This window comes from Lissotriton helveticus, chromosome 1_1 (genome assembly GCF_964261635.1).
Source record: "Lissotriton helveticus chromosome 1_1, aLisHel1.1, whole genome shotgun sequence".
Classification (NCBI taxonomy): domain Eukaryota; kingdom Metazoa; phylum Chordata; class Amphibia; order Caudata; family Salamandridae; genus Lissotriton; species Lissotriton helveticus.
In genome coordinates this window covers 516,633,402-516,645,641 of record NC_136057.1, presented here as the reverse complement: position 1 = coordinate 516,645,641, position 12,240 = coordinate 516,633,402, and the positions used below count along the sequence as shown (strand labels likewise).

At 45.8% G+C, this 12,240-nt stretch overlaps 1 protein-coding gene across 1 annotated transcript; it reads right to left on the bottom strand.

Annotated features, from left to right (window-relative positions):
• Positions 1 to 8,420: 8,420 nt before the first annotated feature.
• LOC144813001 (potassium voltage-gated channel subfamily A member 3-like) lies at positions 8,421 to 11,838 on the bottom strand. The gene has a single exon (XM_078673982.1). It carries the CDS (start codon positions 11,525 to 11,527, stop codon positions 10,037 to 10,039), a length of 1,491 nt encoding a protein of 496 aa, XP_078530108.1. The 5' UTR covers positions 11,528 to 11,838; the 3' UTR covers positions 8,421 to 10,036.
• Positions 11,839 to 12,240: the final 402 nt, after the last annotated feature.

Below are 12,240 nucleotides of genomic sequence, written 5' to 3'. Positions count from 1 at the left end.
CATAAGTAGCTGAGCTCCATACACATAAAAACAAATCCATAAAAATGGAAAATTAGTTTCGTCACACAGAACCAGGCAAATAAGACACCACAAAGATATTCCATGATCAAACTCATTTTAACTTCACTCCAATTGACACAAACCACTTCTAAACTAAACTTTGAAATTATTCTCCACTAAACTCACATATACACCACCAGAGAAAATTGTTTGATGCTGTTGCCAGACTGATGCTCTATGATCCAGTTGAAATAGTGGTAAGTAATAGAAAATGTCCACAACAAAAGATAACATGTAAAGTGTTTGCTGGCTGGTCCATTACAGAGGAATAACGTTGGGGATATAGAGGGTAGAAGGAGGAGAAGAAGAAGAAGATTTGCATGGAGAATCCTTAAATAAACTCAGGGACGTAATCAAATCAGTGATGGAAAATCCAGATGTGGACCTCTGACAAATACAAAGAAAAAATCGGTACAAGGATGAGGGGAATGATAGTCTGGGGAAAGGATGTAGCCTAACAGCTAGGGTAGTCGACCTCAAATCTGGGGAACCGGGTTCGAGTCTCAGCAACAACGCTCAACATCCTGTGATTCTGAGCAAATTACTTAATCTCCCTGTGCCTAACAAAAATGTATATGTTCATCTGTGGCAAATCTCGTGCTCGTGTAAAGAGCTCTTATACCTGATACCTTCGGGTCAAGTTCCCAATATATAAAACTACAAAAAAAAGGAGAACTGGGAAATTGGGACATGGTGCCAGGTAGAACCCCTGTCATAATTTGGGATCCAAAATAAACCAGACAAAGCAGTTAGTCCCATATCTTAGTAAATGATTACAGTATTCTACTAATATTTCAGGTCAAGGCTGAGCTACAGAGTTAGTCCGCAAGGGCAAACAGCAACATGCACCAGCACGATCAGCCGCCAACACATAGAATAGGCAGTAATAAGCCCAAACACTATAGAGTCTAGTGGGAGCCGAGGGAATGGATTACACATCCACAGCTCAAACAAGTTAGGACGACAGTCAGAAGGCAGGCAACCCCACTACTATGCACCCCACAAAGATAATCCTAATGTATACCAAATCGTTATAGGTTGGGTACCATGTCATGAGGTTCATCCCCATAAATATCCGTCTGCAGGAAAACCATGCACTTAGTTTACACTCAAAGGGCCAGTTCATGCCTGCAGACATACCCACATTACGCCGATGCATTATAGGCAAACAAACAACTGTAGACAAGCACAGCATCAAAGCGCCAGTAGCCAAGTAATTAGTGAACATGTGCTGTACAAAAATTGTGAAACATAAAAAATGCACCAGGATTTCTACTGAGAGAAGAACATGAACATCACTGTAAAGGTGAGCTCCCACTGTTGTGGAAACACCTGACGCTGTCAATGTACCGTATGATGAGGCAGGAACGCATGAAAATGTCCTCATTCTTTCAGCCCTTACAGACAATTATATTGAAACTAGTGAGCAATAAATATGGAAATAAATCACAGTAAGCAGGTGTCCAAGAGGCTACCTGATTTCTCATTTGATAGCAACATGAAGCGTTACATTATGCATGAACCAAAGAGCAAGATTTAAAGTGTGGCTGTCATATACTTTCTGCACCCCCCCCCTTCCTCAACTCTTTCCTTACATCATAACTCTTCAGATTCTAACTCAGATTGCTTCAAAGTACACCGAAACACAACACAGCTCCACTAAACCCTTGTGCATCCTCAAAACCATGCACGCAATTATCACAAACTGGAGGTAACAATAATGCACATTTATTGAGTGCTGCTCCTACCTTTGTGTATTTCTCTGCCATCACAAGAAGCACGGCCTCAACAGCAAACACATGGAAGAGAAGTGGAAATTGCATTTTGCTGAAATCCCCTTTGGGCATAATGCAGCTAATAAAGGGTATCAGCACCATGTGATTAATGCCATGACAGTAGCAACAAAGTTCAGAATATATCAACCACAAAGTTTAACTCTTGAACGAAAATTAAAAGAGACTTTGAACATCAACAGTAATTTCCAGAAATGAGATCCTATTGGCGTGTTTGTTATGGAGGGAAGAGCCTATGTAAAAGTTGGGGTGTTGGATGTCTGAGTCCATAATGTTGCCTTTTTGCAACCTAACACTGACGACCAGAGAAGCCACCACAAGACTCAGTCACAAAGTATCTGCCAACAGTGCGTGTCCAATCGATACAGATCTCTCTGACATTGCAGAGGGAGATAATTGACTGATGACAGCTCCGACACTTCCCCTAAAGTGGGTCCACCCAAACACTCCAGCACCAAGGATATTAGGCACAGGAATTCATGATTGTGAGGCTGTCTAGGTCCAGAAGCACCATTGTCCAAAGTGGAAACTGGGCTTGCTTCTTTGGGTTTCAGCGGGTAGCCTGAGCATGCCTCTAAAACTGCGCCCTGCCCCTGAGTCCAGCAGAAAGTGATGACAGCAAGCAAAAACCTTTTGATGGCGCACCTCATTTTTTTTTTTCGCTACTAAGCCATATCTGCCCCTGTGCCCTTTACGAGGAGGTTTGTATGGAAACACGGAAATCCTCACACCGTGGTATTAGATTGTATCCAAATTAAGACTGATGGCCTGCAAGTGTTTACAGAAAGCTGAAAGAAAAACCAAAAGTACACTAAAACAATACTTTGTATCTGAAAGAGAAAGGTGGTGGAACTGGGATTCATCAGGCAACACGTTGTTGTGGCAAAACTTAGAAAAATCGTCTGGCATCAGTGTATGCAAACGATCAAGCACTGAAATAGTTAACCAGTATTACTGGAGTGGTTATTTGGATCTATTTGCAGCTCTTTCTTTTGCCTTTCTTTTGCATACTATTGCATGCATTGCCCATGGATATCGTTTCAAAACATAGCTGCATAAATGAGAACTGAAAACGATATCTGTGATACGTGTCATTCTGAGCTTTAGAATTCTGGGGTTACTTGATGTAGTATGCTAACCTTGTATTTTATATGGCCCAGCTAATGTTCTATGGCAGTGTATGCCTTATTAACAAGACTGTTTTTCCCATTTCTGGATCAAGTTTTATTTTAAGGTCGTGTTATCATTTGATGTATAAAAGCTGCTTAATTGTAATAACACGCTGGGCAAATTTATGTCGAATGTATTCACTTAAACTGGAGAAACGCTGTTTTGGAAATGCAACTGACACTGTGAAGAATGCACAATAATTATGAATTGTATGGAGAACTGGACTTGTTTGTGTTTCCATGAAGCTGATTATATCACATTTGAAAGTATATGTTTAAGTCCTCATATACTCACCCAAAATATATAAATGTAGGAAAAATGGATTACAGCATATTTTCACACCGACTGATTTAGATGCATTTAAGCGGTAATACCGCATCATAGCCTGGACGCCATTTACCTTTTACCCCGACCAAGAACCTATTGGAGAGACGGCATGAATTAATGTGAGAACTCACTTACACAGCATTTCGGAATGTTATTGGTGCTGGGGCAATACCGAGATTCTTACCTTATTAAAACAAAATACCAGTGGTAAGCAAACATAAGAAGTGGATAAATTCTGAGTAATCTTCGACAAGTAATCTCCCAGCAATTCTTTTTTTCATAAAATGTATATGCTCGACCTTAAAAACTCCTTCACCTGCAACATTGCATGGTGCATCACGGTCTTACGCTTCGCCATTTTTACTTTGCGACTTGTATCGTCACAGAATAAGCCGTTTGGATACGCTTGAAATCAGGATGTATTTGCTATGAAGTGAGCTTTGTTTCTGAGGTTAGGAAGAGAATGCTCCTCATTCCAAAGCCTTTTACTCGGGTCATTTTCAAAAGGCTGTGATGAGAAAGCGGCTGCATATTGGTTAGCCTGTTTACTTGCATGTAGACAAAGTCAGAGCAGCTAGCAGGTTGCTATGGAAACCAGAGTCCCTGGAGATGCTTCAGACAGATTGGCTCGGACTTGAAATTAAATCATTGCAATGTGTTTTTCAGAAGCATGACCGTACAACGGCCATCTGACTGCTACATTCAATTTACATGTTTGTGTCTTTGGAGGCACTTGTCTCCAGTGACGAAATGCACGCACCCCCTTACCGTTTGCTGAAGTTATGACGTTACAGGAGTCAATCTCCGAGAAGCGGGTCTACGTGCTTAACTGTGAGACATGAATCCAAGAGCATAATTTCAAGATCTTCATCTTTCTGCAACATTTGATAAATCCACGACCACCTTCCAGAAACATCGTGTCAACATTTTACATAATATTTTCCTGAAATGCGCAATCCTAAATGATTGATTCAAAGTTTCCATGTCTTTGGAATGCACTATTTCATGGGATGCATGTTAATGAAAGGTATACACTAGCCATTCACCAGCCGGATACAGGGTTGTGGATAAGAAATGTTCAAAGGCAGCCTGACTCTTGGGAAAACTAGACGCTGCCTTCTAAAACTGTCAGAGAAAAAAATAAAGCAGCTCACATTGACCAAATGGCTGAAATAGAACGGCGATTTATGACTGGTGGTTTGGAAACTAGCATGAAAACGATTGCCACAAGTAGCAATGCAAATGTCTCTCATCCTTTGAAGCATGCCTTCTAAATGTTTCCAAGGACTGCACTATATCAGCTAAAAAAAAGAACGTGAAACGGGGTCTTGGTGTTTTATGCATGAACTGCCAGTGTTGTCTTTATTTGGCGTTATTACTATCAATACACAGAAGACCGTAACCAGTGACATTAAAAAACTAGACCAGACAGACATAGAGAGAAACAAAACTAACAGCTGTGCGTTTTCCTGGGGAATTCGAGCTTCAACCAAAATTTGCGGGTTGACTGCTGTCAATATACCACATATTTCTGGGTTGGGAATACAAATGGGTTACTTTCAATTCGGAGCAGACTGTGTTGGGGACCTGAACGAACCTGTGTGCATGTTTCTAATAAGTATCAGATGTGACAAATTTGGCCTGCTTACGGTGCAAAAAAACAGCCCCTGTGACAATTTAAAGATGAAACTAACCCTGCACTGCTGCAGCCAGCTATGGGGATTTATGGAAACCCTCAGAGGAGTCTAGCTCTGCATATGCAGTCGTAGTTCCACGTCTACCTACCTATTTCTATTTCAGTACCTCACATATGGTAGTGAGTACAAAGTGTAACCCAGGGTCGCCTGCCCCCCTCCAGACACCTGCCAGAGGAAGTTCTCAAATTGGAAATTGACAGCTCTTAACAGAGGAGATGCCTATATTTCTATCATAGCGCATCCATGTACTGCTGGCCTGTTCACTTTCTCTACTAGTGCCATTACACAATACTTTGTCCAGTCTAAAAGGGTGTACAATATTTATTTCATCTCGACACTTTGCATACTGTCATACCCGTAGCACTTCTGATGTTTCTTTTATATGGTCACTATGAGATCAGAATATAATATTGGTCAGCACTGCGAAGAAATGTTTTCTGCAACAACAATATTGAAACTATCTTACCCCATACCAATTTTAATTCTTCCCTTGCACAGCTCCTTCGCAGTGCAAACTGTGGGCGTTCCATAAGTTGTTTCTATGGGTGGGCCTAACGAGTTAGGAAATAGTAAGTACCAGTTGGTTTTTCAAACTTGCCAACAGATATGCAAACAAGCTTCTCTCAAAAGATTTTTGGGGAAATGCTGCTCATGCATATCCACCTTGACCCTAAAAATCCGTCTTTTTCCCTATTTGGTGAGCTTAAAATCATAGCCACTTTTTTTCTTGGAATAAAATGCTGCTGTTACTAGGCATACTATGTTTCGCGGAATGGCGGTGGAACAAGTATCAGGTTCATGGGAATTGTACACACATCCAAAACTAGATATACTTTTAGAACGTTAGAAACACTCGCACTTAAACATTTTACACTTTAATGTCCTACTTTGATCACAAGTTAATTGCTTCTGAATCAGCTGTAACTGGGAGCTGCAGCACCTGTTTTTGCCGTGCATGCGCACAGTTCACAGAGCAAGGAACATAAAGCAAGGTGAGAAGGAATGGCGGTTCCAGACTAATTTGTCTGTAGGGCTAACACGCAATAGAATTTCTAAAAATAGATGAGTCACACGAAGGTGTGCGCAGCTGAGAGGCGTTTTTAACATCATGTGCATGTGGGGAATGGGCCTGAAGCAAAATATCAGACCTTATGAGCTGCACCCGCGAGCACTTAAACAGAGGCCCTGCACAGTGGAGACAGTGTGACAATGTCAGGAGAGTGCACAGTGCACGCAGTGTGCCAATGTCTGGAGACTGCGCAGTGCACGCAGCGTACCAATGTCTGGAGACTGCACAGTGCACGCAGCGTACCAATGTCTGGAGAGTGCACAGTGCACGCAGTGTGCTAATGTCAGGAGAGTGCACAGTGCACGCAGTGTGCCAATGTCAGGAGAGTGCACAGTGCACGCATCGTGCCAATGTCTGGAAACAGCAACAGTGCAGTTCGTGTGCCAAAGTCTGGAGACAGCACAGTGCACACCATGTGCCAATGTCTGGAGACAACACAGTGCACGCAGCATGCCAGTGTCTGGCAAAAGCATAGTGCAGGTCGCAAGCCAAAGTCTTGAACCTATACAGGGTGCATGCTTCAAAGCCTGCAGACAGCACACTGCAGACAGTGTACCAATGTCTGGAAACTGTACAGTGCAAGTACATGCCAGTATCTGGAGATCCCACAGTGAAACCCGTGTGCCAATGTCTGGAGACAGCCCAGTGCAGCCAGTGTGCCAAAGTCTGGAAACTGTACAGTGCAGGCATATTAAATGTCTGGAGATTGCACAGTGCATACAGTGCACAAATGTCTGGTGACCACACAGTCCAAACCATGTGCCAATATCTGAAGACAGGGCATCGAAGGCAGGAATACTTGCACTGGCTTGTTTCGTCCTGAAATACTTTTTATCCCTGTTAGACAGATTACTAATAGAAAGAAAAATGCCTCCCCCTGGCTTATTGAGCGCCTGATCATGGCAAAAAGAACTGCAAGGACCTAGACCGTTCCGGGAGGAAAACCTATGACTCTGTAAAACAGCCATTACAAGGCAGCCACTAAATCCTATCACAAGTTGATTCAGACAGCCAGAGTTGATTATTTTGCCAATAAAATCAGGAACAATAAGAACCCTGCCAAGGACATTTTTAATTTAATGAATATCTCACCTACTCATAGCTTCCACCTTCATTCTCTACCTCATGGTGTCCCCCACAGCTCTTTGCTGAGCCCCACCCTCTTTAATTTCTACATCCAGCCTTTGGCACAGATTATCAAATCTATTTGGGATTGCTATGATAGCCTATGCCAATGACACGCAGTTGGTGTTTCTCCTTTACAGATAACCCGATGCTGGACAGGTCTAATTTTCAATGAGGACTGTTAGCGGTTGCAGAATGGATGAATGACAACTGCCTCCACCTGAATGCTAATACAACAGAAGTATTTCTTCTGGGAAAAGACACCCTTTCTTGGGACAACCATTGGTGGCCCTCTTCTCTTGGGTCTCTCCCATACCCAAGCCCACCATAAAAAATAGGAGTTGTCATGGACATCACCCTGGCCTTTAAGGCAAAAGTTAAATCAGTTGTTGCCACCTGTTTCGGACTTATGAGAAGGTTCACACTGATCCTTGGGCTCTTTGATACCAGTACCCACCAAACTATTATTCAAACAGTAATTCTATCCCAACTTGACTATTGCAACAACTTGTACCTTGGCACTAACAGGTCAGTCATCAGAAGACTCCAGCTTGCCCAGAATGCAGCAGCTCGGCTACTTTTTGCCCTTCCACAGTTTTTACCTGTTTCTGCCCTTCTTCACCAATTGCACTGGCTTCCAGTAGAGAAGTGCATACATTTTAAGACCTTGTGTACAGCCCATAAGATCATATTCTGCCAAAGAGCTTCTATTTTGTCCAATCTCTTATTTTCTTACAAAACCTTCCGCCACCTACACTCAGCTAACTTCAACTTGGCCACTCTTCCCCGAGTTCAGATGGCTTGAGCTGGTGAACGTTCTTTCCACGCCAAGGCTCCCCCCCTTAAGAATGCACTTCCGCTCTTCATTAGAAATACTGAAAACCTTCTGTTATTCAGGAAATCTCTGAAGACATGGTTGTTGCCTACCTAAATCCCTTTGTTTTCCTTTTTGAGAGGCCGTTAGCATCTGCTTCCTATTTCTAAGGTGCAGCGCTGGGAAGCTCCGTTGTTGCGGCAGCCACCCATGCTATAAAATCCCTTAACATAACATTCCTTCAGGTACACTGGGGTGGAGGGAGGCAGCGGAGACATAAGGAAGCCCAATTTTAGAACACTTCTCTTATTTTGCACCATTTCCCATTAAAGTTTCGCGCATTACATAAAAACAGAACAATTACGTCCATATAAAAATATATAATTTTAGAAAGTAACCCCACAACTCTCCCGCTGGACATACACAACACAACATGTAAACTAACGTCTAAAATGACTCAATACTGTTCAGAAGTCTGTTAATCACTTCCACCTTGGGAATGGCCGGCATATGACCCAAATAAGTCCCCAGTTGTTATTCACAACATAACAGAATGTCCTTAGAACCAATGCTAAATGAAAATGTAGATGTCCCTGAATTGACCTTGCATAGGAAGGCATGTCCATGCGTGAGCATTTGGTTAACAGAGTAAACCATAATTAAAGCCATGGCATGGGTGTAAACAAAACAATATGTGCAAAAACGCATTCATTATGCATTAAATTAAGGAAATACCACATTGGTATGAGCTACACCTGATGAAGGGGTGGGAGGAGAAAGGGAGTGGGCAACATTTGACTTGATTGATTGTAAAGTGCTTCTACATAAATCGCTGCAGCTGGTCCGATGAATGCACAGCGTACTATGAAGAACAGGGTAGTCAGCCCCCCCAAGTAGATCTGTGTTACCCAGCTGTCATTAAAACACCATCAAGGAGGTACCTGTGTTGTCTGAAACTGGTATCCAGCCCCAAACAAATTAATCATCGCCCATTTGTTCACTCTCCTTTTCTACAAAATAATCAACAAGGTGGAACGTGTTTGAGTTGATGGCATCGGAGATGGGGAGACTCTAGGATACATCCCTGTCTTTCCACAGAAGATTTTGGTCCTTTAATTTCCTTAGTAATGCTATTGTACTTTTAAGTGTGAAGGATATAAAGTGGGAGATGTTTCCAGGATGTTTTTAATTATCCATAAGCAGAGGTCCACCCCATCGTTGCAGTCTCAACTCTGCTGTAAAATATCCTCAATGCTGGAGACTGTTTATGAGCACCCTGCAGGTACACCCATCTGGAAAGAGGGTGCTCCACCATGTTGGTATCTATGTGAAGAGGTTACGCTAGTATTCCCATTCTCACCTCTCGAGCCCTCATTCCCAGGCAGATTTGCTCATTCATTTCTGAATAATGGGCACGTGTCCTTGATTGTATGATTTCCCCAAATTTCAGAAAGGGATGTTTTCGAGTGTGGAGTTCAACCCGAGTCCCTTTACTTACACCTCAGTAGTCCTAATTTTCCTGATGTTATCATCGCTTATATTTCCTTTATGTGAACCACAGGCCCTTGGCTGTACAATGGCCAGGCCCTCTTGTTGAGCTGTCACACCACTGTAGGCTTCATTTCCCATTTCACCTTAGGCTGGATCAAGGGTATCCATAAGGAGATTTCACCCCATACCTCATTGTCCCACCTTTGCAGTCTTAATTTCTATTATGTCTCCCCAGGTTTGTTCCTATGTAATGAAGCACAGGTCCTTGTCTGTACAATCTACCATACTTGAGCAAAGCATTTCTCTTTGCAGGATCCATCTCAAAAACTTGCTGTGGTCCTTATTTTCCTGATCTCTCCCACAGACATATTTTCTCTGTGCCTCATGGAGAATCACTGGCGTTACTTAGACAGTGCCCTACAGGCTGGAATGATGCCTACCATGTGCAGAGTTCATTCTGCCTACCATGTGCAGAGTTCATTCTAGGAAATCATACCTCTGTGTAAAGCTTTCCATCTGTGTAGTCCTGGTTGGTTGAGCAATACTGTGAATACTTGAGTTCCTCTAGGTCTTCAGTGAAGTCGGACCTGTGGAGAGAGAGTCTGCTGCCTGTACCCATGTGCTCGCGGTAAGGGCTGGACTGCCGCCCACAGGGCACATGCGTGTACTGGGCCTGCTCTTCCTGCTCCTTCTCCCGGTGATAGAAGTAATTGAAGTTGGACACAATGACAGGCACAGGTAAAGCAATGGTCAGCACACCGGCGATGGCACATAGAGAGCCCACAATCTTGCCCCCTATGGTCGTGGGGTACATGTCCCCATAACCTACTGTAGTCATGGACACCACCGCCCACCAGAAGGCATCCGGGATGCTGGTGAAAAGTGATTCAGGGTCGTCAGTCTCTGCAAAGTACACAGCACTGGAGAAGAGGATGACCCCAATAAAAAGAAAGAAGATGAGCAGCCCCAACTCCCGCATGCTGGCCTGCAGGGTCTTGCCCAGGATCTGCAGCCCCTTGGAGTGCCGAGAGAGCTTGAATATCCTGAAGACCCGCACCAGCCGGATAACCCGTAGAATGGCCAAGGACATGGCCTGCTGCCCGTTGTTGCCTCCACCCTGCTGCTCTGCCAGCTCCGTGCCCAGGGTGATGAAGTAAGGGATGATGGCCACAATATCAATCACATTCATCATGTTCCTAAAGAAGGCTGGCTTGCTGGGGCAGGCTGCAAAGCGCACCAGCAGCTCGAATGAAAACCAGACAATACATAGGGTCTCGGTGAGGAAAAATGGGTCGGTGAACGGGCTGCTCCGGGTGAGGCTCGCTCGGGTGTCGTTAAAAGCCAGGAATGGGTCGCCAGACAGTCTCGCTGCCTCCTCGCGGAACTCGGGCAGAGTCTCTAAGCAGAAGATGACAATGGAGATGAGGATGATCATGACGGAGACGATGGCAATGCCCCGCGCCGGGCCGGAGCTCTCGGGGTACTCGAAGAGCAGCCAGAGCTGGCGCTGCAGGGCCCCGGCGGGCAGCGGCCGCTCCTCCTCGCGGATGAAGCCTTCATCCTCGCGGAAGAGCTCCAGCACGCGCTCGCCCAGCTCGTAGAACTTCACCTCCTCCAGGAAGATGTCCACGGGCACGTTGACGGGCCGCCGCAGCCGGCCCCCGGACTGGTAGTAGTAGAGGATGGCGTCGAAGCTGGGCCGGTTGCGGTCGAAGAAGTACTCGTTGCGCAGGGGGTCGAAGAAGCGCACGCGGCGCCGCGGGTCCCCCAGCAGCGTGCGCGGGAAGCGCGCCAGGGTGCGCAGCTGCGTCTCGAAGCGCAGCCCGGAGATGTTGATCACCACACGCTCGCAGCAGTCCGGGCTGGGCGGCTCGCCGGGCTCCGGCTCCTCGTGGGCCACGCAGCCGCCCTCTTCGTGCTCTCTGGGCGCTCTTAGGGCCACCTCCCTCGGCTCGTCCTCTCCTCCGGCCACCACGGTCATGTCGGGGCAGCGGTGGGGCGGGGTGGTTCTTCCGCTCTGCTAAGACGGCGCCCGTCAGGGCTCCTTTACCCCCGGTGCCACGGTTCTCTGGCGCGCCCACCCCGCTGCATGCCGCCACTGGAGCCTTCAGTTGGGCCCCCTGCAGCCCCGCGCTGGAGCAGGCGGAGGCGCCTTTCATGCCCTGGTGTCTGCTGAATGACCCTCCGCCCGCGGCTCGCTGACTGGCTCCACGCCTCCTCCCTCGGTCGCAGCCTTCAAGGTGTGTTCCCACTCTGCCAGCTCCTCAACCGGTGTCACAGTCACGGCGCTTCGTGAGATGTGCCGGGTGCGAGTCCCGCCTCTGTGCCGCCTATTCGACCGTGTTTGACAGGTCTCCGCCTCTCCGCTTCAGGGACGCTTCAGGGCTCATTCGAGGCGCCGAGACATGGCCGTGACAGTCCGCTCACGTCATGTATCTTCACATGCATTGCAAAGAGCTGTCAGTCGCCTGGCAGAGAAGCAGGGAGACCCCCACTCCCAACCAAAAGACCATCATCTAGCTATGTATGTAAAAGCTCCAACGCGTTTCGTGGAAGTTGGATGTGACCAGCATCTTAATGCACACCAAACGTCACCTCAGTTGCCAGAAGTTTCAGTTTATATATCATTAACCTTGCAGAGCATATCTGCCAAGTCCTAGCATCTCGACCTGAGATTATAAAATAAAATCACGT

Coding starts and splice junctions, on each gene's coding strand:
- LOC144813001 (XM_078673982.1), bottom strand. CDS start 11,527: ATGACCGTGGTGGCCGGAGGAGAGGACGAGCCGAGGGAGGTGGCCCTA.